General features: G+C 36.8%; 1 protein-coding gene across 2 annotated transcripts in view; it reads left to right on the top strand.

Moving 5' to 3' along the window:
• PLXDC2 (plexin domain containing 2) overlaps positions 1 to 27,585 on the top strand; it is a 440,092-nt gene that overhangs the window by 334,359 nt on the left and 78,148 nt on the right. For both annotated transcript variants that reach the window (XM_069547392.1, XM_069547393.1), the window contains exons 8-9: positions 11,777 to 11,872; positions 12,075 to 12,156. In XM_069547392.1, the coding sequence (XP_069403493.1) occupies positions 11,777 to 11,872; positions 12,075 to 12,156 (178 nt within the window). The remainder of the gene's footprint in view (positions 1 to 11,776; positions 11,873 to 12,074; positions 12,157 to 27,585) is intronic.

The raw sequence follows: 27,585 nt of genomic DNA on the forward strand, positions 1-27,585 counted from the left end.
TGGGCTATAGTCTATGGGGTCACGAAGAGTTGGACATGACTGAGCAACTAACTAACACACAATCATTTTGGTTACATGGGTTATAGGATCTAGATCCTTGGCTTAATCTAGCCATAACAACATGGGAAAGTGTGACAACTATGAAAATAATTCTTCCCAGTGGACCCACAATTACTATTCCATTCTCATCAGATCTGGTAGAGGTTTGGTAAAGCATTCAAAAAGCTATAAGGCAAATGGAATTTGTTTATTATGAAGATTCACCTCCCTTTCATCATAACGTCGACAACAAAACAATTTTTTTTTCAGTTTTTAAAGTCTTCCAAATAATAAATGTTTTCCTTATTACTTTCAGCATGGCTTATTAAACTAGACTTTACCTTTCAAAAAAGATTAGGTGGTCTGATAGTTTAAAATATCAAAGGGAATTCAAGCATTGTTAGTTAGTAAACAGTTCTGAGGTTACAAGAGAAATTCCTTTCCTCCTCCTTCAAAAAAAAGAAAAATGTCTATGATGAAATTAATCCTTACATTTGAAAAAAGTAAAAGATAAAATCTAATTAAAAGTCCAGAAAGTTTAAGGGATATTGTCATGTGAATACTGGTCATGAGACCTTGAACATTTTATTTAATTTCTATAACTTTCTTTATATGTAAAATGACCATCTTGGCATCTAAAGATACAATGTGTGTATAGCATGTGGTACCTGGCACAAAGGAACACTGTATTTGTATTTGCATGTATTGTTTATTCATCAGAATCAACGTTGTTACTTTAAAAAGACAGTAGTGCTGACTGAGGTGTCCATACCCAGACCCAGTGCCCTGGAGAGTGAGGCCACAGGGAATTTCCACTCAAGGACACTTTGATACTCTCTCTGAAACTCATTCTTTCTGACTATGACATCATTTGTTAACCTATTGTTGTGTCTGTCAGTTGTATATGTCTGCATTACCTTCTGTTTTTCATAAAATATTTTATAGAACCAAGAAACAGAATAAAAACCACTGAGATAAGTCAGTTCAGTCTCCAAAGGAACAGATGTGAAAAATAGGTCTACATGTAATGAACTTGTTTATAAATTATAGAAATATGAGGTAAAAACATACTTGGGATTATGAGCACAGTCCATATTAATTCAAGAGAATTTTTAAAGTAATAGAAAACCCAAAGAAGGAAATTAAAGTGCCCATAAATCTACTACAGAGAGATAACAATCAATATTTCCTTGTATCTTCATCCAGTATTTTGTTCATAGTGTATACAAACACAGGAAGAAAATTGGTATTATCCTGTAAATATGTTTAGCACCTGTTTTTCTTATACACAACATTTTTTTTCTACACTGCTAAATACCCGTCTAAATGTGGTCATCAATAGCTGTAACAAATTCCTTTGTTTCATAATTTATATAATTTGTTTCTGTACTGGTTTGTCATGTAGGTTGCTTTTCATGTTAATTATCAGTAAAACAACAGTACTGAACATCCTCTTTTTAAATGTTTACATATATCTAATTCATAAAAAGTGAATGTGCAACCCTTAAATGTTAATGGATTTTTATGTACATTGACAAATTGTTTTCTATAAAGCCTGTAACAATTTACTCCTCCAGCAGCGTCATATTACATACCCTTTTTCCCCAAATGCTCTCAGACACTATTATCATTTTTTAAACTTTACAGATTTGATATGCAGAATATGGCATTTCATTGTTGCTCTAATATTCTTGTGGTTACCAGAAAGTTCTAACATTGTCATCTATTCATAGATCATGTATAATTGCCATACGTTCTTGCTAAGTAGCTCTACTGAATAACTGTTTCTCAGTCTCAGCTTATGTCCCTCCAGGTTCTTTTACACAGTGTGTAGAGGTCTTCTCAGATAAATGGACAGTGCTCACTGATACCTTTCATACTTGTTTGTTTCTCTCCACCCCTTTAACATTTTGAATTTCAGTCAGTCTCCAGAGTGCTGACTTTCCCCATCATCCCTCACCTTTTCCTTCACCTTCTGAGCTTAATGAGCATAACATTTCCAGCAAGAAATGCGGAAAATCCACTCGTGTCTCCATGGTTGGCTTATTAGGAAATTCAAAGCTATGTCATTTCAGTAATGTCAAAGTTACACCTGCATGTAGAATTCCTGTACTAGAAACTAATCTGGAAAGCAGCTGACCTAACTTGAAATTGTTCTACTACAGTTAAAATAATGACAATTTCTCAATCCCTTAGAATACTCCACTTTTTTCTTCCCACCAACATATGTTAACTGGCTCTTTCTTAACACCAGTCCCTTTCTTATAGGCATCTACTATTTTAAATATACCGACACTGTTTGTGCCTTCACTTTGTTGGTTATTATTATTCACAGCTTAATAAGAAACAGCATTTTCAAAAATAATTTGGGAAGCAAATATATTTTAAAAATACTTAGAGATGTAGGGAACTCTTTAATGAACATTGTATATAGTTTACCATACATGGTTTCCTTATGAACTTACAGAATAGGCAGCAACTTTTCAAAGAATTTGATTAAAATTATGTGCACAGACTAAACAAAATGTAACTTAAACTGAAACAGAGATGCATTTTTATTATACAAAATACCTTAAGCTTTAATTCTTAAAAAAAAAAAAATAGTAGCATAGACCAATATTGTTCAATAGAACTTTCTGTGCTGTTGAAATGTTTTAAATTTGAATGGTCCAATATTTACTTACTAGCGATACATGACTACCATGCACTTGAAATGTGACTCATGAGACTGAGGAATTGAATTTTTTAATTGGATTAAATTAATTTCAATTGTAAGAGTTATGTATGACTTATGGTCACCATATTGAATACAGTGACAATGAACCATACATAATGTTGAAATAAAACATTAAATTTCAAGTATAATATTTATATTAACTTACTTTTTACTTCTTCTTTGCCTTTTGAAAGGCTTTAGGATTTTAGAAATGATTCAGTGATACATTTCCAAATTTAAGCATTCCACTTTAACTGATTTTGCCATTAAAAAAAATGTGTATAATTTTGGACTTGGTAGTAGGACACATCTACTATAATTACTTAGTAACTAAAATGAAAGAACATGTTGACAATATTTTCCCTAATTTTTATATACTCCAATTAAAGTTTTTTCAGAAGAACTGAGCCTCACCTATTATTTTCAAAGTTATCAGGACTTTTTCATTCATTTAATGATGGATCAATCTACAAACCCTTCAGTAAATTGTGTTATCTTACCTTGTCTCTCCTTAAAATGAAAAACACTTCAAAATTATTCTACAGAAGACAAAATTGCTTCTCTTTACTGCACAGCTTCATTAGGCACTCCGTTGTCAAGTACACACTAGCTCACTTCAGGCTCAACAAAAGGAAGCAGAAATAGAAATCATGACATTTTCCACATCAAGTCACCACTCATAAAACTCTTCAAAGATAGAAAGCATTACGCAAAGTGATATTTTATTGCTTTAATACATATGGTTCTCACATACCCTATTTGATTGGTCTTGATTTTTCAAAAGAAGCAAAAAACAAGGATTTTTTAGATATTAAAAATCACTGATTAATTTTGACATAATTGAAAAATTTTTTAGAATTTTTATGAGCACAAAAGAATAATGAAAGGAAAATCTGAGAGGGTCAGATTAGCACCTCATAGTCACCTAAATTTTATGTTGCCTTGTCCAGTGCTAACTTATATTATTGTTTAATAGAATTAGAACTATGGAGAGAATTTTAAACCATTTGAGGCAGGGATTTCCCTGGTGGTCCAGTGACTAGGACTCTGTGCTCCTAGTGCCAGGGGCCTGAGTTCGATCTCTGGTCAGGGAACTAGATCCGAATGCTGCAACTAAGTGTGTACATGCCACAACTAAGACCTAGTGCAGCGAAATAAACAGGAATAAATGAATATTTTTAAATGTTTGAGGCAGAAGTATCTTCTATTGTAGATGCTTTATTTCACAGCTCCAACTGGCTAATTCTTTTCATGCTTTGGATTTTTGTGTGGGAAGCTTATGACTTCTGTAACAGTGCACTTTTTTACTCAAGAGTCTCTTTTGTCCCTGAGTCTTTATGCTGGGAATGAACTTGTTATTGAGTTTTGTAATATATGTTCTTTGCATTAAAGAGTACTCTCACTAAATGGTGGTGTGTGCTAGGCTCAGTTAGAACTAGAAAAGAAAATAAGAAATAATCCTTAGGGACCAATCATTTGCATTGCAACACATAGATAAGGACATGTTAGCTAATCATTTACTTTATAATTCAGAGAAGATATTAAAATATATAAATATAAGAATCAGACAATTTAGGAAATAACTCATACATCCTCTCCGTGAATGTTAGTTTTCAAGCAGACAAATAAACTAGATTATCACTAATCATGCCACAGGGTACTCATTAAACTGTTGCCATTTGAACTAGAACGGATATTGATTGGAAAGAATTCCTGGTGCTTCCATATGATCACTCAGTCCCTCCTGCTGATATTGTTTAAAATATCTTAAAAAGTACAACTCAACGGTTATGCTTTGAATCATATTGCCTTAAGATTTTGATTATTGAATTTTATTCTCTCTGTGTTAGCTGCTCAGAGATTTATTTCATTTCATTTAAAAAAAAAAATTTAAAGCCCTTCATGGGTATTATAGTTGATCTTAGTTTTGTAAAGATGTAAGAAAACGGTTGAAGCTGCATCACAACAAGACGGAATGTTTGGTTCATCATTATTTTGGCTAGCTTCCTAAGAAGACACATGAGTAAAATACATTTCTGGAATCAAATGAAAGCTTCTAGCATTGGCAGAAGCTACCAGTAAATACATTCCTAATTACTTGTTTTTGACAGGGAGATGTCTGAAATACAACAGAAATGACCATTTGGAAGCTGTCATTAATTGGCAGGTCATCAAACAAAACTCATTCTTATTGATTTTGGTTTTGTTAAATTCGTCTCCTCCCAACTGTTGGAGGTATCTGAGCAGGTGATAGAACTAGCATGGCAAAAAGGTTACTCCTTCCCCTTTCCCCATCTGCTTCATCAATAATAAACTCCCAGAGGCTTCGCTGTCATGCCCATTGTTGGAGCTTTTCAAAGTATAGCATGAAATTAAAAGAAAACTAGTATTTTAAGCACCTAGTAATAGGATAGATATTATGAAATTTTAGGATGCAGAAGGCTCAAAAAGCCCCAACACAGTGATCCCAGGGCAAGTCTATGTTATTTATTTATTTCTGAGAACTAAATTGTTTAGCAAAATGTATAGGAAACCAGTATATAGGAATGTATACCATTTCGGCAGAAGCTGAGTGATGGTTTCATATGCCTTAAAAGTTAAAACGAGAGAGAGAAGACATGATTCATGTACATCAAGACACCTTACTAAATACCATAAAATGAGCATTTTCTCTAATGTTAGATAAAATTTCACTTGAAAATTATATGTATGTCTTTCGTTTATGCCAAAAAGATGTGAATTGGATTTCTAAGCAGTGTTTCCTAATCTGAGAAACGTAAAGATGTGTTTGGTGAAGGGCTCTAGATGCATCCCCAGCCCCAACAGAGTTTATTTTGGGCCACTCCCTCCCCCTTCCTCCTCTGCTGTAGAACTTCATGGAGAATAATCAGAAGTGGGTGAAAGAATATGCGTGGAAAGAAAAGGAAGTACGTGTAGGTTGTGAGTAAGTATTTGACTTCCCTCCCAGATGTGTGGATAGCTACATTCCCTGATCATGGTTACTAACAGACAGCTTTCTGTCTCCTGAGTTACCACACTTCTGCTTCATGTCCTAGAGGACATCATTGTTGGGTCTGTTGATTTCAATCAAAATTTAACCTTCCCAAGACAAGACTCTACACATGGACATCACCAGATGGTCAACACCGAAATCAGATTGATTATATTCTTTGCAGCCAAAGATGGAGAAGCTCTATACAGTCAACAAAAACAAGACCAGGAGCTGACTGTGGCTCAGACCATGAACTCCTTATTACCAAATTCAGACTCAAACTGAAGAAAGTAGGGAAAACCGCTAGACGATTCAGGTATGACCTAAATCAAATCCCTTATGATTATACAGTGGAAGTGAGAAATAGATTTAAGGGCCTAGATCTGATAGATAGAGTGCCTGGTGAAGAATGGAATGAGGTTCGTGACATTGTACAGGAGACAGAGATCAAGACCATCCCCATGTCTGAGAGTGTTTTGCCTATATTCTCCTCTAGGAGTTTTATAGTTTCTGATCTTACATTTAGATCTTTAATCCATTTTGAGTTTATTTTTGTGTGCGGTGTTAGAAAGTGATCTAGTTTCATTCTTTTACAAGTGGTTGACCAGTTTTCCCAGCACCACTTGTTAAAGAGATTGTCTTTACTCCATTGTATATTCTTGCCTCCTTTGTCAAAGATAAGGTGTCCATATGTGTGTGGATTTATCTCTGGGCTTTCTATTTTGTTCCATTGATCTATATGTCTGTCTTTGTGCCAGTACCATACTGTCTTGATGACTGTGGCTTTGTAGTAGAGCCTGAAGTCAGGCAAGTTGATTCCTCCAGTTCCATTCTTCTTTCTCAAGATTGCTTTGGCTATTCGAGGTTTTTTGTATTTCCATACAAATCTTGAAATGATTTGTTCTAGTTCTATGAAAAATGTGGCTGGTAGCTTGATAGGGATTGCATTGAATTTGTAAATTGCTTTGGGTAGTATACTCATTTTCACTATATTGATTCTTCCAATCCATGAACATGGTATATTTCTCCATCTATTAGTGTCCTCTTTGATTTCTTTCATCAGTGTTTTATAGTTTTCTATATATAGGTCTTTAGTTTCTTTAGGCAGGTATATTCCTAAGTATTTTATTCTTTTCATTGCAATGGTGAATGGAATTGTTTCCTTAATTTCTTTTTCTACTTTCTCATTATTCGTGTATAGGAATGCAAGGGATTTCTGTGTGTTGATTTTGTATCCTGCAACTTTACTATATTCATTGATTAGCTCTAGTAATTTTCTGGTGGAGTCTTTAGGGTTTTCCATGTAGAGGATCATGTCATCTGCAAACAGTGAGAGTTTTACTTCTTCTTTTCCAATTTGGATTCCTTTTATTTCTTTTTCTGCTCTGATTGCTGTGGCTATAAAACTCCTAGAGGAGAATATAGGCAAAACACTCTCAGACATAAATCACAGCAGGATCCTCTATGATCCACCTCCCAGAATTCTGGAAATAAAAGCAAAAATAAACAAATGGGATCTAATTAAAATTAAAAGCTTCTGCACAACAAAGGAAAATATAAGCAAGGTGAAAAGACAGCCTTCTGAATGGGAGAAAATAATAGCAAATGAAGCAACTGACAAACAACTAATCTCAAAAATATACAAGCAACTTATGCAGCTCAATTCCAGAAAAATAAACGACCCAATCCAAAAATGGGCCAAAGAACTAAATAGACATTTCTCCAAAGAAGACATACGGATGGCTAACAAACACATGAAAAGATGCTCAACATCACTCATTATTAGAGAAATGCAAATCAAAACCACAATGAGGTACCACTTCACACCAGTCAGAATGGCTGCGATCCAAAAATCTGCAAGCAATAAATGCTGGAGAGGGTGTGGAGAAAAGGGAACCCTCCTACACTGTTGGTGGGAATGCAAACTAGTACAGCCACTATGGAGAACAGTGTGGAGATTCCTTAAAAAATTGCAAATAGAACTACCTTATGACCCAGCAATCCCACTTCTGGGCATACACACCAAGGAAACCAGAATTGAAAGAGACACATGTACCCCAATGTTCATCGCAGCACTGTTTATAATAGCCAGGACATGGAAACAACCTAGATGTCCATCAGCAGATGAATGGATAAGAAAGCTGTGGTACATATACACAATGGAGTATTACTCAGCCGTTAAAAAGAATTCATTTGAATCAGTTCTGATGAGATGGATGAAACTGGAGCCGATTATACAGAGTGAAGTAAGCCAGAAAGAAAAACACCAATACAGTATACTAACACATATATATGGAATTTAGGAAGATGGCAATGACGACCCTGTATGCAAGACAGGGAAAGAGACACAGATGTGTATAACGGACTTTTGGACTCAGAGGGAGAGGGAGAGGGTGGGATGATTTGGGAGAATGACATTCTAACATGTATACTATCATGTGAATTGAATCGCCAGTCTATGTCTGACGCAGGATGCAGCATGCTTGGGGCTGGTGCATGGGCATGACCCAGAAAGATGTTATGGGGAGGGAGGAGGGAGGGGGGTTCATGTTTGGGAATGCATGTAAGAATTAAAGATTTTAAAATTTAAAAACTAAAAAAAAAAAAACAACAACAACAACAAAAAAAGACCATCCCCATGGAAAAGAAATGCAAAAAAGCAAAATGGCTACCTAGGGAGGCCTTACATTTAGCTATGAAAAGAAGAGAGGCAAAAAGCCAAGGAGAAAAGGAAAGATATAAGCATCTGAATGCAGAGTTCCAAAGAATAGCAAGAAGAGATAAGAAAGCCTTCTTCAGCGATTGATGCAAAGAAATAGAGGAAAAGAACAGAATGGGAAAGACCAGAGATCTCTTCAAGAAAATTAGAGATATCAAGGGAACATTTCATGGAAAGATGGGCTCAATAAAGGACAGAAATGGTATGAACCTAACAGAAGCAGAAGATATTAAGAAGAGGTGGCAAGAATACACAGAAAAACTGTACAAAAAAGATCTTCGTGACCAAGATAATCATGATGGTGTGATCACTAATCTAGAACCAGACATCCTGGAATGTGAAGTCAAGTGGGCCTTGGAAAGCATCGCTACGAGCAAAACTAGTGGAGGTGATGGAATTCCAGTAGAGCTATTTCAAATCCTGAAAGATGATGCTGTGAAAGTGCTGCAATCAATATGCCAGCAAATTGGGAAAACTCAGCAGTGGCCACAGGACTGGAAAAGGTCAGTTTTCATTCCAATTCCAAAGAAAGGCAATGCCAAAGAATGCTCAAACTACTGCACAGTTGCACTCATCTCACATGCTAGTAAAGTAATGCTCAAAATTCTCCAAGCCAGGCTTCAGCAATACATGAATCGTGAACTTCCAGATGTTCAAGCTGGTTTTAGAAAAGGCAGAGGAACCAGAGATCAAATTGCCAACATCTGCTGGATCATGGAAAAAGCAAGAGAATTCCAGAAAAACATCTATTTCTGCTTTTTTGACTATGCCAAGCCTTTGACTGTGTGGATCACAAAAAGCTGTGGAAAATTCTGAAAGAGATGGGAATACCAGACCACCTAACCTGCCTCTTGAGAAATCTATATGCAGGCCAGGAAGCAACAGTTAGAACTGGACATGGAACAACAGACTGGTTTCAAATAGGAAAAGGAGTACGTCAAGGCTGTATATTGTCACCCTGCTTATTTAACTTCTATGCAGAGTACATCATGAGAAACGCTGGACTGGAAGAAACATAAGCTGGAATCAAGATTGCCGGGAGCAATATCAATAACCTCAGATATGCAGATGACACCACCCTTATGGCAGAAAGTGAAGAGGAACTCAAAAGCCTCTTGATGAAAGTGAAAGAGGAGAGTGAAAAAGTTGGCTTAAAGCTCAACATTCAGAAAACGAAGATCATGGCATCCGGTCCCATCACTTCATGGGAACTAGATGGGGAAACAGTGGAAACAGTGTCAGACTTTATATTTTGGGGCTCCAAAATCACTGCAGATGGTGATTGCAGCCATTAATTAAAAGAAGCTTACTCCTTGGAAGAAAAGTTATGACCAACCTAGATAGCATATTCAAAAGCAGAGACATTACTTTGCCAACTGAGGTCCATCTAGTCAAGGCTGTGGTTTTTCCAGTGGTCATGTATGGATGTGAGAGTTAGACTGTGAAGAAGGCTGAGCACCGAAGAATTGATGCTTTTGAACTGTGGTGTTGGAGAAGACTCTGGAGAGTCCCTTGGACTGCAAGGAGACCCAACCAGTCCATTCTGAAGGAGATCAGCCCTGGGATTTCTTTGGAAGGACTGATGCTAAAGCTGAAACTCCAGTACTTTGGCCACCTCATGCAAAGAGTTGACTCATTGGAAAAGACTCTGATGCTGGGAGGGATTGGTGGCAGGAGAAGAAGGGGACAACAGAGGATGAGATGACTGGATAGTATCACTGACTCGATGGATGTGATTCTGAGTGAACTCCAGGAGTTGATATTGAACAGGGAGACCTGGCGTGCTGTGATTCATGGGGTCGCAAAGAGTCGGACATGACTGAGCGACTGAACTGAACTGAACTGAATGGGTTGCCATTTCCTTCTCCAATGCGTGAAAGTGAAGTCGCTCAGTTGTGTCAGACTCTTCATGACCCCATGGACTGCAACCCACCAGGCTCCTCCGCCCATGGGATTTTCCAGGCAAGAGTACTGGAGTAGGGTGCCATTGTCTTCTCCGAATATAAAATGGGAGACAAAATCCTACAAGCCTAATTTCAGGGCCTAAATCTATAGGAATTAGGTCATTACATGCAGTATGATCTATGGTTGCTATATTGAAATTAGACAAATTTATGTCTGACATTTTCTGAACACTTACTGTGTGAAGGGATTATTCTAAGCAAATTTCATTAACTATATCATCTTAATCTTCAAAACAACTCTTTGATATAGGTACTATTATCTTTATTTTATAGATGAGAAAAGTGAAGGACAGAAAGGATAACAAGAACCCAAGGTCATGATATACCTAGTAGCAAAACTGGGATTTGAACCAGACTATTCAAATGCATGAATTTTTTAATTAACACTAGGACATATGACTTCCTAAAATCAATGTTTAAATATAATTTATAGCTTGTCAAATAATTCCTGTAGGTATCATAGTATCAAGAGATGCATTCCTGTTATTCTAAGCATTCCAAGAGCTAGGTAAAATGCTGATAATATTACATTTCTATTTATACTTACCAAAGTCAGGCAAGCTAATAAGTATAAGGCTCAGGTCTTTTTTTAAAGTAGATTTTGAATACGTATCATCAGTGTCTTGTTTTGGTATAAAATACACTTGCCTGTAGTTATCTGATTTTTACTTATTTAAGTTCTTCTCAAAGTTTTCATCTAACCTGTTCTTCAGGAACATGGCTGGATTTGCTGATGAATTATTATAAATTCCTACATGCATTACAAGTGCTAATTATTAACCTTCATTGGATATGACACTGTATATTTAGTAAATAGCAATATTGATTTTTTAATGATTTAAGTTCTATCTTCAATTTTATTAAAGAAACTTATCCTAAACCTTTAAAACAGACTCTTATTCTAGCTAAACCAGGTGTATTGAGAATAAGAAAAATTTTTGATTGCTACCCATTCCTAAAGGGCTCACTTTAGCTTCAGAGAAGTGGGATTATTTTACCTTCTTGATTTCATGTCAAGTTCTTTCAAAATGTATAAATCTATCAAGAAATTATCTTAAGTATACACTGGGTTTGAAAATGTATTTGAACCCTGTTAAATAAGTGAGAAATCTGAGACTTTAATTAACATTTTCAATTTCCTGATGAAAAGACTCCTGGTACATGGGGACTGAGTTTCAGATTTTGATACTCAATCTTTTTACAGGCTTTGATTATTTAAATTTTTTATTTTAAAGGCCCATCAGGTGAAAAACATGTAACTCTACATTCACTATTAAAGTGCAGTTTTTTTTATAAGTGAAAAAATGTTGAAAGGGGATTTTTTTTTCTATTTTTTGTTTTTCCAGATGTTCGAAGAAGAACAATTTATGAATACCACCGAGTGGAACTACAGATGTCAAAAATCACCAATATTTCAGCTGTGGAGATGACCCCATTGCCTAGTAAGTTAACATGTAAACAAAACTGGATGGGAAAACAATATGCATGTTTGATGATCTGGTCTATTTGTGCATGGGTCTCTGGATCCTGCATATATATGGGGATGCATGGGTGATTTCAATTTTAGTGGCGTTATCTTTTTTTTTTCTCTCCTCTTCATGCTGCCAATTAGTCTTGATGCATCCATTCTCTCCTGTTTCCTAGCGTGTCTCCAGTTCAATGGTTGTGGCCCCTGTGTATCCTCTCAGATTGGGTTCAACTGCAGTTGGTGTAGCAAACTTCAAAGGTAAAAGAGAATAATGCAAAATATTTAAAAACTTTGTGAAGACTTGTTGCTTGTACTCTTCCATTGAGTCTTGAATGTGTAAGGTGTGTTGACTGGGTATACATGAACAAATATACACGTGTTAAAAAAACACCAAAATGCCCAGATGAGGGAATTGTCATATTTTTCTATGTTTGCTCAAAATGACTAGGAGTCTTTGTAGTCCATACGATAATTATCTGACCTACTTCTAATCACGATGAGGCTTAAGATAGATGATGGTGATGGATGAATCTATAAATTGATGCTATTGGTTCATAGTCTTCAGAAATCATGATATGATATATCCTCACAGTAACAAGGATGTTTTAAGCTTAATCACATGAACATTCTTAGCAAATTCCTATAAATAGCTCAGAGGTTACCAACCAGGATTAGAGGTATAGTCGGAGGCTAAGGAATGTGATGACACTAACTGATCTGTGCAACATAAATAGAATGTATGGTTTGGGGCTGGGTTGTAACTAACTGACTTTGAAACTTAAGCTGCATCACTTGCTGGTGTCAAAGAGGTTTACCAGTTTTCATGAATGCAAAGAGGATTTTTCAGTCTGTAGGATTTTTCAGTCTGTAGGGTTTTTCAGAGACTGGATGATCATTTGTTGGAAATACAGAGTGAAGACATTTAAATGTGTTTTATAGACTCAACCATTTTGTGCATCAGTTACATCCCAAGCACTGGGAGAGCCGCAGTGGGTCATATAGATCAACCCACTCCAGGATTCTTGCCTGGAAAATTCCATGGACAGAGGAAGAGGAGTCGGGCAGGCTACAGTCTATGAGGCCGCAAGGGTCAGACATGACTGACTAACATTCACTTCACTGCCCACCATGGAACTTCCAGTGTGTCTGAAAATAAGTCCCCGCTTATAACGTTCAAAGTTATGAAAAATCTGCTTCTTGCTCCAGGAGGAGAACTGAGTCTTCAGGTTCCTACATGTTCCACCAGAGCTTTCTGTTTTATAAGAAGCCGGTGTCTTATCATCTTACTGCAGCCTTTGCTGTGATGATAGAGGCATGTTCAGGAAGACTTTAGAAGTTACTGAAGCTTAAAGAATAGAATTCCAATTCCTTGATAACAAGCTTTTGGAAACATGTGTAGCTTGCTGACTTTAGGACAACCACTATAATATCATAGAGAGAGTAGTAGTATTTACTGTAACTGTTGCTTTATTTTCAACATAACATGTTGTTCCAATAATTTCCTTTGTGCAATGTATTGCAAATAATGCAAAATCAAGCAGGCTATTCATGTTCTTAAAAATAGATTCTTGGCTATCTCTCCAGAGTGGGAAGAACTGCTATAAAATTAAGGATTTATAATCCTTTAGATTCAGATATTGCTGACAATGCATTCAAATTACATGCAGATCAGAAGTTAGTCAAAATCCATTTAGATGATGACCAAAATGAATCTAAAGATATGGCATTTTAATATGTATATTTAAGTAATACTGAACTAAAACATGAAAAATGCCCAGAAGAATGAAGTAGAATGTTTTGATTTGGGGTGCAAACTTAATTCAAGTTCCAGTTTAGTGTTCACCAACCTTCCTTCATCTGAGTCTGTGTGAGGTGCCCAAATGCTGTGGTTCCTGGCATGGGTACATCTGTGCTCAGTCGTTCAGTCATGTCCTACTCTTTGCAATACCATGGACTGTAGCCCCCCCGCCAGACTCCTCTGTCCATGGGATTTCTCAGGCAAGAATACTGGAGTGGGTTGACATTTCCTTCTCCAAGGGGAGCTTCCCAACCCAAGGATCAAACCTTTATCTCCTGAGTCTTCTGCAGTGGCAGGAGGATTCTTCACCCTTGAGCCACCCGGGAAGCCTGTGGTTCCTAGCATTCTGTGCCAACCTCTATGTTTAGCATCTTGCTCAGGGCTTATGGACGTTTGTCTCTTATCGGTCTCCTCTGCTAGGCTCTGTGTTTATTAAAAGTGAATTGTCTCCATACCTCCACAGCCTAAGGATGTACCTGCTACTGCAGAAACATGAATGAGTGAATGACTGATGGTTAGGTTCCAAATGAAGAAATCACTAGTCAGTTTGTCTGGGAATGAAACGTCTCACAGGATGAGGGACGTTTAGTGCTGAAACCAGGAACATTGACAGAAAACCAGGACAAACTAGCCACCTAGAGAACTATTAGGACAATTCTCGACTGAAATGATGATATTATAAATGAAGGTTTGGGACACTAGTCTAGAAATCTACCTTCCACTAACCATTTCATTATTTTTTAAAAACATTTTTGATGGGAATATATGTTTAGGGTTCCAAGCAAGCAATTTTGACCATCAAAACGCATCCACAAGTGACAAACTTCTTTATACTATTAATGCTCCCATTTTATGGAGAAGTTTCTCTGACATATATCGTTCCAAGGAATTTCCAAAGATATTTAATTCGTACAACATTTATATAGTTGAGGAAACTGAGGCTTCCAGGAGCTAAGTCACTTGTATATGATCTCAGAGCTCTTCAGTGATGAGTTTGGAATTGAAACTCAATTTCTGTGACTTCTGGCCTTCTGGGGATTTTGTTTGTTTGTTAATTGGAGGATAATTGCTTTACAGTGTTGCGTTGGCGCCAGCCTGCCATTTTGATGTCTCACCTCTTCTGCCTCACACAGATCAGGCCATAGGTGCACTAAGCTACTTAATGTTAACCACTCCCTGATAAACAGTTGACATACTATGGGAAAATGAATATTTCTGTAATTGAGGGTGCAAGAAAAATACATGGTTTTGAAGTTGACATGAAAAGAATGCAGAAGAGAATCAAGTAAAGCATGACTTTTATATATTACTGAAAGCATAGGGGTTTTTTAAAGATTAATGGAAAAAGAAAGGTGATAATGCATATGAATGAGGAAGGAATTTGTCAAAGAAGAGTATTAAAGAAAACTTCAAGTTTTCTGCATGTTACAATTTGGTGTTTGGTTGCATACCGAACACTGGCTTAAAATCTTGGATTTATTTCTAATTCATCAGCAACTCGGTTATATACATATCAAGACCTGCTTAATTAATTGGTTTAACTATGGCTCATTGCACTTTTGTTCAACTTAATTTCCCCACTGCATTTTATTAATTTCTCCTTAGGCCTGTGAGCATCAAAACTTCACTTTTGCTGCCCAGTAGCATTTCCCTAGACTTCAGAGCTTTTGTTAACAAATTCTATAAAACAAGAGACATCTTATCCTAAGGAGCATGAAAATTGCCTCTTCGGCTCTTTTTTCCCATGCTTCTTACCTTTCCCTTTGTGCTTTCTTATCCCTGAATGATAATCAGGTGGTGGCAGTTACTGAATTCTCAAGTTGGCCTTCCTCTAAAAAGATAAGATAATTTTAATTGGTTTGTTTATTTCCTTTAACTCCCATTTTTCAACAAACCAAAACCAAGGCAAAATGTTTATAATGGTTTATCCAAGGTCTAAAGGAATTTGAGTTATAGGAACATTTAATGAGATCGATGTTTTCTCGGAAGAATTAAAACTCAATGCTTTCTCTGCCTTGGGCCTGGGTTCAATCTCTGGTCTGGCAACTAAGATTCTGTAAGCCACTCATTATGGCCCATTGAAAAAATTTTCTTGAAATAGGTGGTCATTACTTCTAAACAAGATTGTTTTTCTTTCTTCACTGAAAGCTGAGAGAACCTGAATCAACCACTTTCACCCATACCTCTTACCTTCACTTATTCAACAAATAAGTTTTAGTATCTCATGTTTAAGTTACTATCCTAGATTGTGAAGTCAATAGTAAATAAGAGAAAATTACTTCTCTCATAGAGCTTACATGTTTAGTAAGCAAGATAGAGTTTAAGCAAAGAGATATGCAGGAAATAAAGTTAGTAGTGTGAGTGCTAGGCCAAAAGAAATAAATAGGATATCAGAAGGTAAAATATAGCAAAACTGATAAGAATAACAGGAGTGTACAAACCATTGTCTTTGTGAAGAGACCTTGGTTTCATCAGCCATCACCTTCCAAATGTTTAATTTTTAACTGAAAATATTGGGTTGGTCAAAAAGTTTGTTATAATTTTTCCATACACTGTTATGGATGTTACAAACATTTTGACAAAGCCAGTATAGTTTGGCTCTTAAAATACGTATTTACTGATTCATTTACTTAAAAATGTATTGACTTCTTTCCACATTGATCTAAACAGCAACTGTGAGTCTAAGCACTGAGGAAGTTAGAAAACTAGTGGAGTATCAATCAAGGCAAAGTTCTCCTGGAGCTTAGAGTTTAACGTATTAAGCCAGAAAATAAATGAATTGAGAATTAAATTAAAAAGTCAGTTGATGATGAGTGTTCTGTCAAGTTTAGAGAGCTGGTACTTGCTCTGGACTGAGTGGCCAGGTAAGGCTTCTCAGGAAAAGTGATAGTTAACTCTATACAACTGTGAAAGATTGAGGGCAGGAGGAGGAGGGCATGGCAGAGGACGAGATGGTTAGACAGATCACAGACTCAGTGGGCATGAATTTGAGCAAACTCCAGGGAATAGTGAAGGACAGAGGAGCCTGGCGGGTGCAGACCACGGAGTCACAAAGAGTCGGACACAACGTAGTGACTGGACAGCAACAACAAAGCCACTGGGAATGATCTACACCAAAGTGAGAGGGAAGAGCATCTCAAAGGGAGACAGATTACTTTGTAATGGGCTAGAAATGGAGGCAAAGAAAATGATATGAATCCAGGATACTTCCTAAATTTTTGTTTGACCAGTTTGATGGATGCTGGTGCTCACTTTTTGAGATAGGCAAGATGGCATATGAGATAGAGGCTAGGGTAGGGAGAAATAGAGTTTGGTTGGGGTAAATTCTTTAATAAATAAAGACTTTAAGTTTAAGGTGCCTGTCAGACTTCCAGGTAGAAATACTGGGTGGGTAGGGATATATGAGCCAAAAATTCCAGGAAAAGGTTATGGCTAGAAGCTCAGATTGGACAGCTATTATCATATAGATAGCATTTAAATTCAGTGGACTGAATGAGATCAGCTGTGTAGAGAATATAAATTGAAAATAGAAGACATCCCAGGAACCAGCCTATGGCTTGGCATAATGAGGTATGATGCTGATTTTCCATTACATAAAATTATTTAAAGTATTTGTATGCATGTATGTTTGTTTAGACAGAGAATATCTCAGAGAAAATATCTACAAGACTGATAAACATATTTGTCTCCAGGGAAATGATAATGAACAGGGACAGGAAGAGAATGAGTATTGCTTTTCATTATATACTCTTTGCTGTGATTTGAATTTTGCCACATGAAGTTAATGACAAAAGGAGGAACCAACAAAGGGGACATAAAAGAACATAAATTCTTTAAAGGGTAGAAATGCAATCTGAGTCTTACTCATTTTCATGTCTCCCACAGCACCCAACACAGCACTGGACCTAATAAAAGATTCCAATGCATACAGGCTGGACTGAACTGTGAGATAATTGAGGCCAGAAATTTCCACTTTACTGAGAATTCTAATTGCTCACTTTGGCCATTTCTCCCCATTGGCTTTGTCAGTGTCAACCACATGGCTATAGAAAGAATTATGGGGATGCCCAGCATAAAATGTCAACATTTATCATTAAGCACTCTGAACACTGAGGAGTTAGTCTATTGGTGCCTCATTTTAAAAGAATTTTCCAACTTATAATTACTTAGTTCCAGTCAAAGTCATAAGACTGGTACTGGTAAAAATTTGGTAATAAATATATTCTATGATTCCACCCATCAAAAGAATAAATAAAATAGGCAAACCTCTCCTAATGGTAGAGACATGGATCTACAGAAGAATACTATAACATATTTACTTAAGAAAAAATAGAGATGAGGGAGAGATGTTTCTGAATAACTCTTCTCTATTTTTTTTAACCTGTTATTTCTACTGCTTCTCCCTGAGCATCTTTTGGCACTGCCTGTTATTTTCCACTAAATAAATTGGATTTCTTTGCAGTAACAAAAAGAGAAATAGGAAGAATCACATGTAATACATTTCAAAAATTTTGAAAATGCATAATGTCAGAAATATTGGCTAGTAATTCATTAACAATATGAAATATAATTTCAACCTAAATTAATTAAGGATATAAATGCACATCTGCTGGAGTAGGAAATGCAACCCACTCCAGTATTCTTGCCTGGGAAATCCCATGGACACCTGAGCCTCGTGGGCTATAGTCCATGAAGTCCCAAAACAGTCAGAAATGGCTGAGAGACTGAACAACAACAGCAACAACAAATAAAAGCACATCGAATTTTTTAAAAGAGAATTCTTCTCATATTTTCATTGAGCTTACAGAAATTAAATTGCCTACATTTGGGAGAAAAAAGGGAGTTGGAGAGAACAAATTTAAGTTGTGCAGCTGATCTCACCTTTCACCAGTCATGAATCTTATGCTTCTAAAAAACAGCACCAGGGTGATTTGAATATATCTTTGTCCCTTGATCTTGGCCCTTTGTACCCCTTAACGCAGGCACCTTTGCTGCACTGAGTGGGACTCTAGTGTTTAAAGACACAGTGGGTATTTTTCATTATCATATGGTTCAAAGAAGCAAGCCAACAACTTCATGACCAAGAACCTCACACTCCATAGCCCACTCTGATATTGAAGGAAGAACAGAATGTCAGGCTCCTGAGAGGCCTGTAACTAAGGGAATTCCAAGCATATTTTGACTGAGTATGATTTTTACTTACTTACCCCTCTCAATATCTAGCCCTGAAGTAACATGCAACTCCACTATAATCCTTAGAGGGCCATGAGTGAATGAATGAATGAATGAAAGTCGCTCAGTAGTGTCCAACTCTTTGCGACCCCATGGACTATAGAGTCCATGGAATTCTCCAGGCCAGAATACCAGAGTGGTAGCCTTTTCCTTCTCCAGGGGATCTTCCCAACCCAGGGATCAAACCTAGGTCTTCCACATTGCAGACGGATTCTTTACCACCTGAGCCACAAGGGAAGCCCTAGAGGGCCGTACAAAGCCATGTAAAGTTGGTCTGATTTAATAGTAAGGCTTAATTTAATCCAAGGTTTTAAGACTGAAGGAGAGGATCAGGAACCTATGATTCTTGTGTGACAAGCCATATACTCTGAAATTATGGTCAAGTCTGAAATTTATAAAATTAAGATAGGTCAGTAGATAGAGTGAGTATAATTTTACCTATTCAAATGCACCTTTTTATCTTGGACAAAGCTCTAGTCTGTAACACTTTTGACATTATGGTCTAATAAATTCACATTGGAAGCTACTTGTAAATTATTCATTTATATGGTTTTTTCACATAAGGAAGGAAACCTATTAACTTTCGTGATACGGTGTCAAGTCCAGACCTAATAATCAAATAGAAGCCATTAAGAAATCTAGAAGCCCTGATCCAAAATTAATTATAATTAGACTTATTTCAGTGGATTGGGGTAGAATAAAGTTCTGTTTGAAAATACACCTAGTTTCAGATGGAGATTTAGAACTCACTTAGTTTTAAATTTTTTAAATAAACTTTTATTGATGTGTGTTCCAATATACTGACTTTCAAGTTGAAATCTCTTCTATCTGCTTGAAAGAATTACTGATTAGTAACATTTTGAGTGCCAAAAATATTATTCTTTTCAGTATATAAATTGAATGTCAGATTTAGATACAAAATGTGAAAGTTATTCATAACTATAGCAAAATCTACTTTTTCTTTGATTGAAGGGATCTCCTTACTTATGTACTTATATCAGATACAAAAAATTATTTCATTGATAAAAATTAATTGGAGTGCTCTGTCACTTTGCCTACTTATGATCAGTTCAGTTCAGTAGCTCAGTCGTGTCTGACTCTTTGTGACCCCATGGACTGCAGCATACCAGGCCTCCCTGTTCATCACCAACTCCCAGAGTTTACTCAAACTCATGTCCATTGAGTCAGTTATGCCATCCAACCACCTCATCCTCTGTCATCCCTTTCTCCTCCTGCCTTCAATCTTTCCCAGCATCAGGGTCTTTTCAGATGAGTCAGTTCTTCGCATCAGGTAGCCAAAGTATTGGAGTTTCAGCTTCAGCATCAGTCCTTTCAATGAATATTCAGGACTAATTTCTTTTAGGATGTACTTATTTGATCTCTTTGCAGTCCAAGGGACTCTCAAGAGTCTTCTCCAACACCACAGTTCAAAAGCATCAATTCTTCGGCACTCAGCTTTCTTTATAGTCTAACTCTCACATCCATACATGACTACTAGAAAAATCATAGCTTTGACTAGACAGACCTTTGTCAGCAAAGTAATGTCTCTGCTTTTTAATATGCTCTCTAGTTCAGTCATAACTTTTCCTCTAAGGAGCAACCATCTTATAATTTCATGACTGCAGTCACCATCTGTAGTGATTTTGGAACCCCCCAAAATAAAGTCTGTCACTGTTTCCACTGTTTACACAGCATTTTGCCATGAAGTGATGGGACCAGATGCCATCATCTTAGTTTTCTGAATGTTGAGCTTTAAGCCAACTTTTTCACTCTCCTCTTTCACTTTCATCAAGAGGCTTTTTAGTTACTGTTCACTTTCTGCCATAAGGGTGGGGTCATCTGCATACCTGATGTTATTGATATTTCTCCTGGCAATCTTGATTCCAGCTTGTGCTTCATCCAGTCCAGTATTTCTCATGAAGTACTTTGCATATAAGTTAAATAAGCATGGTGACAGTATACAGCCTTGACGTACTCCTTTCCCTATTTGGAAAGTCTGTTGTTCCATGTGCAGTTCTAACTGTTCTTTCTGATAGACAAGAAGAAAACAATTGCTGTCACTTCTAATTGAAGGCATCAAGGAAACATTAGGCTTTAATTATATACACTCAGCAACAGTGGATAAATTGCCCAAAAATCTGAAACTGGTGACCACAGTAGCACAAATCTAAACTAAATGAAATTCCTTCTCTTTAGTGTATACTTATTAAGTGTATTGGACTTTCTGTGTCAGGGAGTACTAACCAGCCAAACTTCAAGAGGAGCCCTAAATGGAGGAAGTGTTCCTGAGTTATTCAAAAGGAATCAAAATTCCCAAAATTGAAACTAGAGAGGAAGCCACGTTTTGTTGTCTGAAGTAAATTCAGACTGGATGTCTGAACACCTAGAGCCACAGACAAGAGTTAACTGACTAATCTTGGACAAATCAATAAAGCTCTTTGACTGTATATGCTAAAATGTGAAATCAATATTTCATCTAGATACGTTTGCTTCTTAAGTTCTTTGCATCTGAATGACTGTAAGTTCAGTAGTTCTCACACACAAGTACAGTAAAGAACTGCGAATAAAGCATTGAAACATATACATTACCATATGCAAAGTAGACAACTAGTGGGAAGTTGCTGAATAACACAGGGAACTCAAGCCAGTGCTCTGTGACAAGCCAGAGGGGTGGGATGTGGCGGGAGACATAAGGGCGGTTCAACAGGGAGGGGCCATATATATACTTATGACTGATTCATGTTGTTGTATAGCAGAAACCAACACAATATTGTAAAGCAATTATCTTCCAGTTTAAAAAAAAGATAAGACTTGCTACCAAAGCTTGTTAATATGCAAATATCTCTGAAAACCTCCAAGGGATTCATATTCAGTAAGTCCAGGGTGAAGCCCAAGGATTTAGCTTTTTAACAGCCCTCCTCAGAGGGTCCTGGGTAATGCGAGACTGGTACAGTGGGAATGCTGCTCTTTCACACGCAGGCTGAGAATCCTGTAAGCCTACAGCGTGGAAACACTTGTTCTTCGTTTGGAATAGAGAAATGCTACGGAACAAAAGTTCTGAAGGCAAAAATATTTGTTGTTAAAATCTATCAAGAGTTAACAAAATAGATGATAATGATAGAAAACAAGAAAATTTTGGCCAAGTATAGCATATATAATGAATAAATAAATAAGATTATTTTGGAACATTGTTGGCTTCTTAGAACTGTTGGAGCATGTTTGATTTCTGAATTTTTAAATTAAGTTTTAAATTACTGCTTCCAAAGTAGAAATTCACTGTTCTAAAAGAGCAAAGATACTTCTAGAAATACTATACATCCAAGATAATTGTTTTTGACATGCAGGGCTTATAAGCAGTGAACTGAATTTTGAATTTATTTTAGTGTAAGGCCCTTTATAATCATTCAAATTTAAATAAAGAATCTTAGTACATCTCTTAATTAGGTTATCTTGAAATATAGCACAAACAAAGTTGTCTTTTAAGAATACAGATTTAGAGTCTACTTTTATTTCCTTCTAAGGATTCCATGGTCGGCTTGAATAGTGTACAGATTTTTGTGTGTGAATTAATTCTAATAGTATAATGAGGTGTGATGTCAGTGTATTCTGATATAGAGAGTACTTTTGAAAAGGTACATGAGATACTAGTAACAGAGTTCACCTTTGGGAAAACTGCCATGAATTGGAAATTGACATAAAAAGAGAATATCATTTCATCAGAATCCCTTTTATAGAGTTTGAACTTACATATGTACATAATACCTACACCAAATCAATCAATAAATATTAAAAGAAAGGAAATAGATGTTAAAGTGTATTAAGAAAATTTGGATACTCTTTCTGAAAATTCTAAAGTTAAAGAGCCTTTCAGGAACAGAAAATTATCAATGCTGAATGTATGGGCAATATTTCTTTCTCCAGAAGAGATGCATTGGATTTATTAGCCTTTTGGATATAAAATGCATTTCATTCTTTTGGAAAAAAAAAAAAGTACTGAACTATGTGTTTTATCTACCTATAATCTAAAGCTCTCTATTTTTCATCTATCGTATATTTTGCATTTTGGTCTCTGTCTCCTTTCTGCCACTGGACATCTGCCAATCTCTCTGGATGGATAACTGTGAATACAGATTGGAAACCAGCTTTCTTTTTTACAAAATCTAAAGCAACAGGTGCTTGAGCCAAATCTCCTGGTAACGAAGTCCCACCTGAAATATCAAGGCATCTTTAAAGTTGTCTTTGATTTTCCAGTCAGTGAATGATGCTGTGTTTGCATTCCATCTGAGCACCATTTGGCAAACTAGAGATAAAATCTGTAGAATTATTTAGCATCACATCTGTTTATACTTGCTTTTTCAAGATTATCCAAGTGATTTTCAAGTTTTGCTTATGTGTTAGCCAACTTTGGTGGCTGCATTTTATTTGGTTATAATTTAGAAAACTAAACTTCAACAAATGCAATCTAACAAACATATATGGAGTAGCTAAAAAGGGATCATTCTAGTGCTAAATTACATATTCCATTCCCTTAGCTGGTTTAGTACTAATGCAATAATGAGTTCCCCTGGAAATAGTTAAAATTTAATTGTCCAAGAATGAAATTGAATTTTTCAATTTAAAAACAGTAGGTTCTAAATTATTATAAGGAAAAAAGATCCTTAAAGTACAAGGAAACCAACATTTAAAAGTAAAAACCAAAGTTCACAGTTGGCTTCCATGTTAAAAAAATAGAAAAAACTATTGATATTAGGTGAACCTTAGATTAACAGTCTTATAATGCAAAGACATATTGTGGTAAGAAGAGAACATTTAGTAAAAAATAGTCTGTTGGTTTAAGTATTTGTTTTGCTGGAAATCTTATGTCAAGATGTAGAAAAATGTTCAAAATACAATATATTCATATTCAAGTCAGCTCTTTCAACACTTACATAAGAAAATGATAAAAGTACCATTGGATAGTTTCTGAATTTTTGCTTTCTGCTAAAATCTTTCTCATGAAATTAAAAGATGCTTACTCCTTGGAATGAAAGCTATGACCAACCTAGACAGCATATTTAAAAGCAGAGACATTACTTTGTCAACAAAAGTCTGTCTAGTCAAGGCTTTGGTTTTTCCAGTAGTCATGTATGGATGTGAGAGTTGGAGTATAAAGAAAGCTGAGTGCAGAAGAATTGATACTTTTGAACTGTGGTGTTGGAGAAGACTCTTGAGAGTCCCATGGGCTGCAAGGAGCCCGACCAGTCCATCCAAAAGGAGATCAGTCCTGGGTGTTCATTGGAAGGATTGATGTTGAAGCAGAAACTCCAGTACTTTGGCCACCTGATGCAAAGAGCTGACTCATTTGAAAAGACCCTGATGCTGGGAAGGATTGAGGGCAAGAGGAGAAGGGGATGACAGAGGATGAGATGGTTGGATGGCATCACTGACTCAATGGACATGAGTTTGGGTAAACTCCAGGAGTTGGTGATGGACAGGGAGGCCTGGCATTGTGCAGTTCATGGTGTTGCAAAGAGTTGGACATGACTGAGTGACTGAATTGAACTGAAAATCTTTCTCCGAGAAAAGCTGAAATATTATTTTATACTTCTTGATATGAACATGCTACTTAAGACTTTTAGGAAATTTTCTAAATGCTAAAGAGTTTATTTTCTCTCAAGTCTTGAGTCAGAGATACAATGCATGTAACAATGCTGTTATTTCTTTAGCTCTATGAACATCTAAATAGTGTTCTTCCAGAGAGGTATCTTTCTATATGACTGTAAGGCAATCTGACCAAGCTGATAATACTTTATTAGGGAAAAACAAAGAAGATATTTCAGGATAAAAGTCATCTATTGGTTGAACAAAGACTGTGCTATGCTTAGTTACTCAGTCATGGAACTGCAGCCAGCCAGGTTCCTGTGTCCATGGGGATTCTCTAGGCAACAATGCTAGAGTGGGTTGCCTTGCCCTCTTCTAGGGGATCTTCCCTAGAAGGGAAGGGATAAAACCCAAGGGATAAAACCCAAGTCTCCTATATTACAGGGAGATTCTTTACTCACTGAGCAACCAGGGAAGCTCAAGAATGTTGATGTGGGTAGCCTACCCCTTCTCCAGGGGATTTTCCCGACCCAGGAATCGAACCAGGGTCTCCTGCACTGCAGGCGGATCCTTTACCACCTGAGCTACCAGGGAAGCCTGAACAAAGACTATCATTCCAATTTTCCTTTTCTGGATTATTATAAAATAGATCAGCAAATTCCAGATTAGTGACACTCATTTTTTTTTTTCTCCTTTCTAGAGAACCACTTTCTCCTTCATCCCAGATCTCAAATTTTCCCTTCAATGACAATTCATATTTCAAGGGGGGACTGTTCTCTCCATGTATCATGACCTTGTCTGCAGCAGTTTCTAATGACAGGCTCTCCTAAAAATACACAGATATTATATTCCTAAAATAATGTCTTTCAGCCACCAGAGAAGACCTCTGTATTGAACTGTGCCCTGATCAGAATTCATCTCTTTCTCTTCTGCACTCTGCTAGCACACAGGTTTATTTCATCTTTGCCCAGATTTCCTGCTGCCACTAAATTGCATGAGCTTGAAAAGAAAAGACAAAGGGGTTATTTTAAGGGGAAGAATGCCTTACCTTGGAGATGCTTAACATAATTATAGTACCTACCTTTTATTCTTTATTACCATGGCTAGGCATCACAGGAAAGCCTTTACTTCCACTAATCTTTTAATTCTAAATTCATTATTTTATTCAGTCTTTGCAATCACATTAAGAGGTTTTTAAGATCCCTGTTTCATAGATTAAGTACATGAGAATTAAGAAGGTTAAGAAGCTTAGCCAAGGTCCTGACATTAGTAACCAGTGGAGCCAGGATCTAAAATAAAAATTTTTGAAAGATGGGTGGTTGGAGAGATGAAGGGAAAAATAAATAAGTATCTCCATTAGGTTTCTATGCCTACTCTTAGTATATGTGACTTTGCTAAGAACATTCACAAACTGGATGAGCAACCCAAAAAAGAAGAAGGCCTCCTCTTGCCCACTTAAAGGGGTTTATTATTAATAGCATATTTACTGGAGAAGGAAATGGCAACCCACTCCAGTGTTCTTGCCTGGAGAATCCCAGGGACGGGGAGCCTGGTGGGCTGCCATCTATGGGGTCACACAGACTCGGACATGACTGAAGCGACTTAGCAGCATATATACACTAACTTCTATTCAAAATGTATCTGAATGATTTGTTATAAAAGATACATATAAAATTTCCTTTAATAATTGAAGTTATATCCATGCAAAGTGAGTAAATGGCAAGCTGGAGTCCTCATTAAGAAAAAATTAAAATTGGGAATTGCAGAAAATAACAACATCATATAGATGGGGGAAATTATTTGCAAATAATCCATTAAGATTGCATACAGTAAAAATGGCATATGGACAGTTCATTTCATATAGGAGAGTTAGTCCTGTATCGTTTTTTGTGTGTCAAGTTTTCTACTCATATCAGAAGATGGAGATAAAATGAGTCCATGCATTGTCTATGAAAATAGAGAAGAATCCTTGATGCCATCCATATTTCAGAGGAAGTGGCATAAAATACTTCACAGATTTAAATGTTTGTATGCAAGCATAAACCTAGATTGTCTAAGATAAAGTGAATGTGGTAGGAGATAAATACACTGGAAAACCTGACTAAAAAGATTTACCAAAATTGGGCACAGAATTTGTCTGCTAGAAATGTCTGCGAAGTGTGAGGATTAGATCCATGCTCTAAATGCCATGTGCCCAGTTTCCTCAGTACAAGCCTGCAGGAGCCCCATCATCTCAGTACACCATGTCTTTCTCTCTCCAAAGCGTAGTGGTTCCCAGTTCAGTTCAGTCGCTCAGTCTGCCCAGCTCTTTGTGACCCCATGAATCGCAGCACACCAGGCCTCCCTGTCCATCACCATCTCGCAGAGTTCACTCAGACTCACGTCCATCAAGTCCATGATGCCATCCAGCCATCTCATCCTCTGTCATTCCCGTCTCCTCCTATTCCCAATCCCTCCCAGCATCAGAGTCTTTTCCAATGAGTCAACTCTCTGCATGAGGTGGCAAAAGTACTGGAGTTTCAGCTTTCGCATCAGTCCTTCCAAAGAAATCCCAGGGCTGATCTCCTTCAGAATGGACTGGTTGGATCTCCTTGCAGTCCAAGGCACTCTCAAGAGTCTTCTCCAACACCACAGTTCAAAAGCATCAATTCTTTGGCGCTCAGCTTTCTTCACAGTCCAACTCTCATATCCATACATGACCACTGGAAAAACCATAACCTTGACTAGACAGACCTTTGTTGGCAAAGTAATATCTCTGCTTTTGAATATGCTATCTAGGTTGGTTATAACTTTCCTTCCAAGGAGTAAGCGTCTTTTAATTTCATGGCTGCAATCACCATCTGCAGTGATTTTGGAGCCCAACAAAATAGTGTGACATTGTTTCTTCTGTTTCCCCATCTATTTCCCATGAAGTGATGGGACCAGATGCCATGATCTTCGTTTTCTGAATGTTGAGCTTTTAGCCAACTTGTTCACTCTCCTCTTTCACTTTCGTCAAGAGGCTTTTTAGTTCCTCTTCACTTTCTGCCATAAGGGTGGTGTCATCTGCATATCTGAGGTTATTGATATTTCTCCCA

The sequence above is a fragment of the Ovis canadensis genome, chromosome 13 (genome assembly GCF_042477335.2).
Source record: "Ovis canadensis isolate MfBH-ARS-UI-01 breed Bighorn chromosome 13, ARS-UI_OviCan_v2, whole genome shotgun sequence".
NCBI lineage: Eukaryota > Metazoa > Chordata > Mammalia > Artiodactyla > Bovidae > Ovis > Ovis canadensis.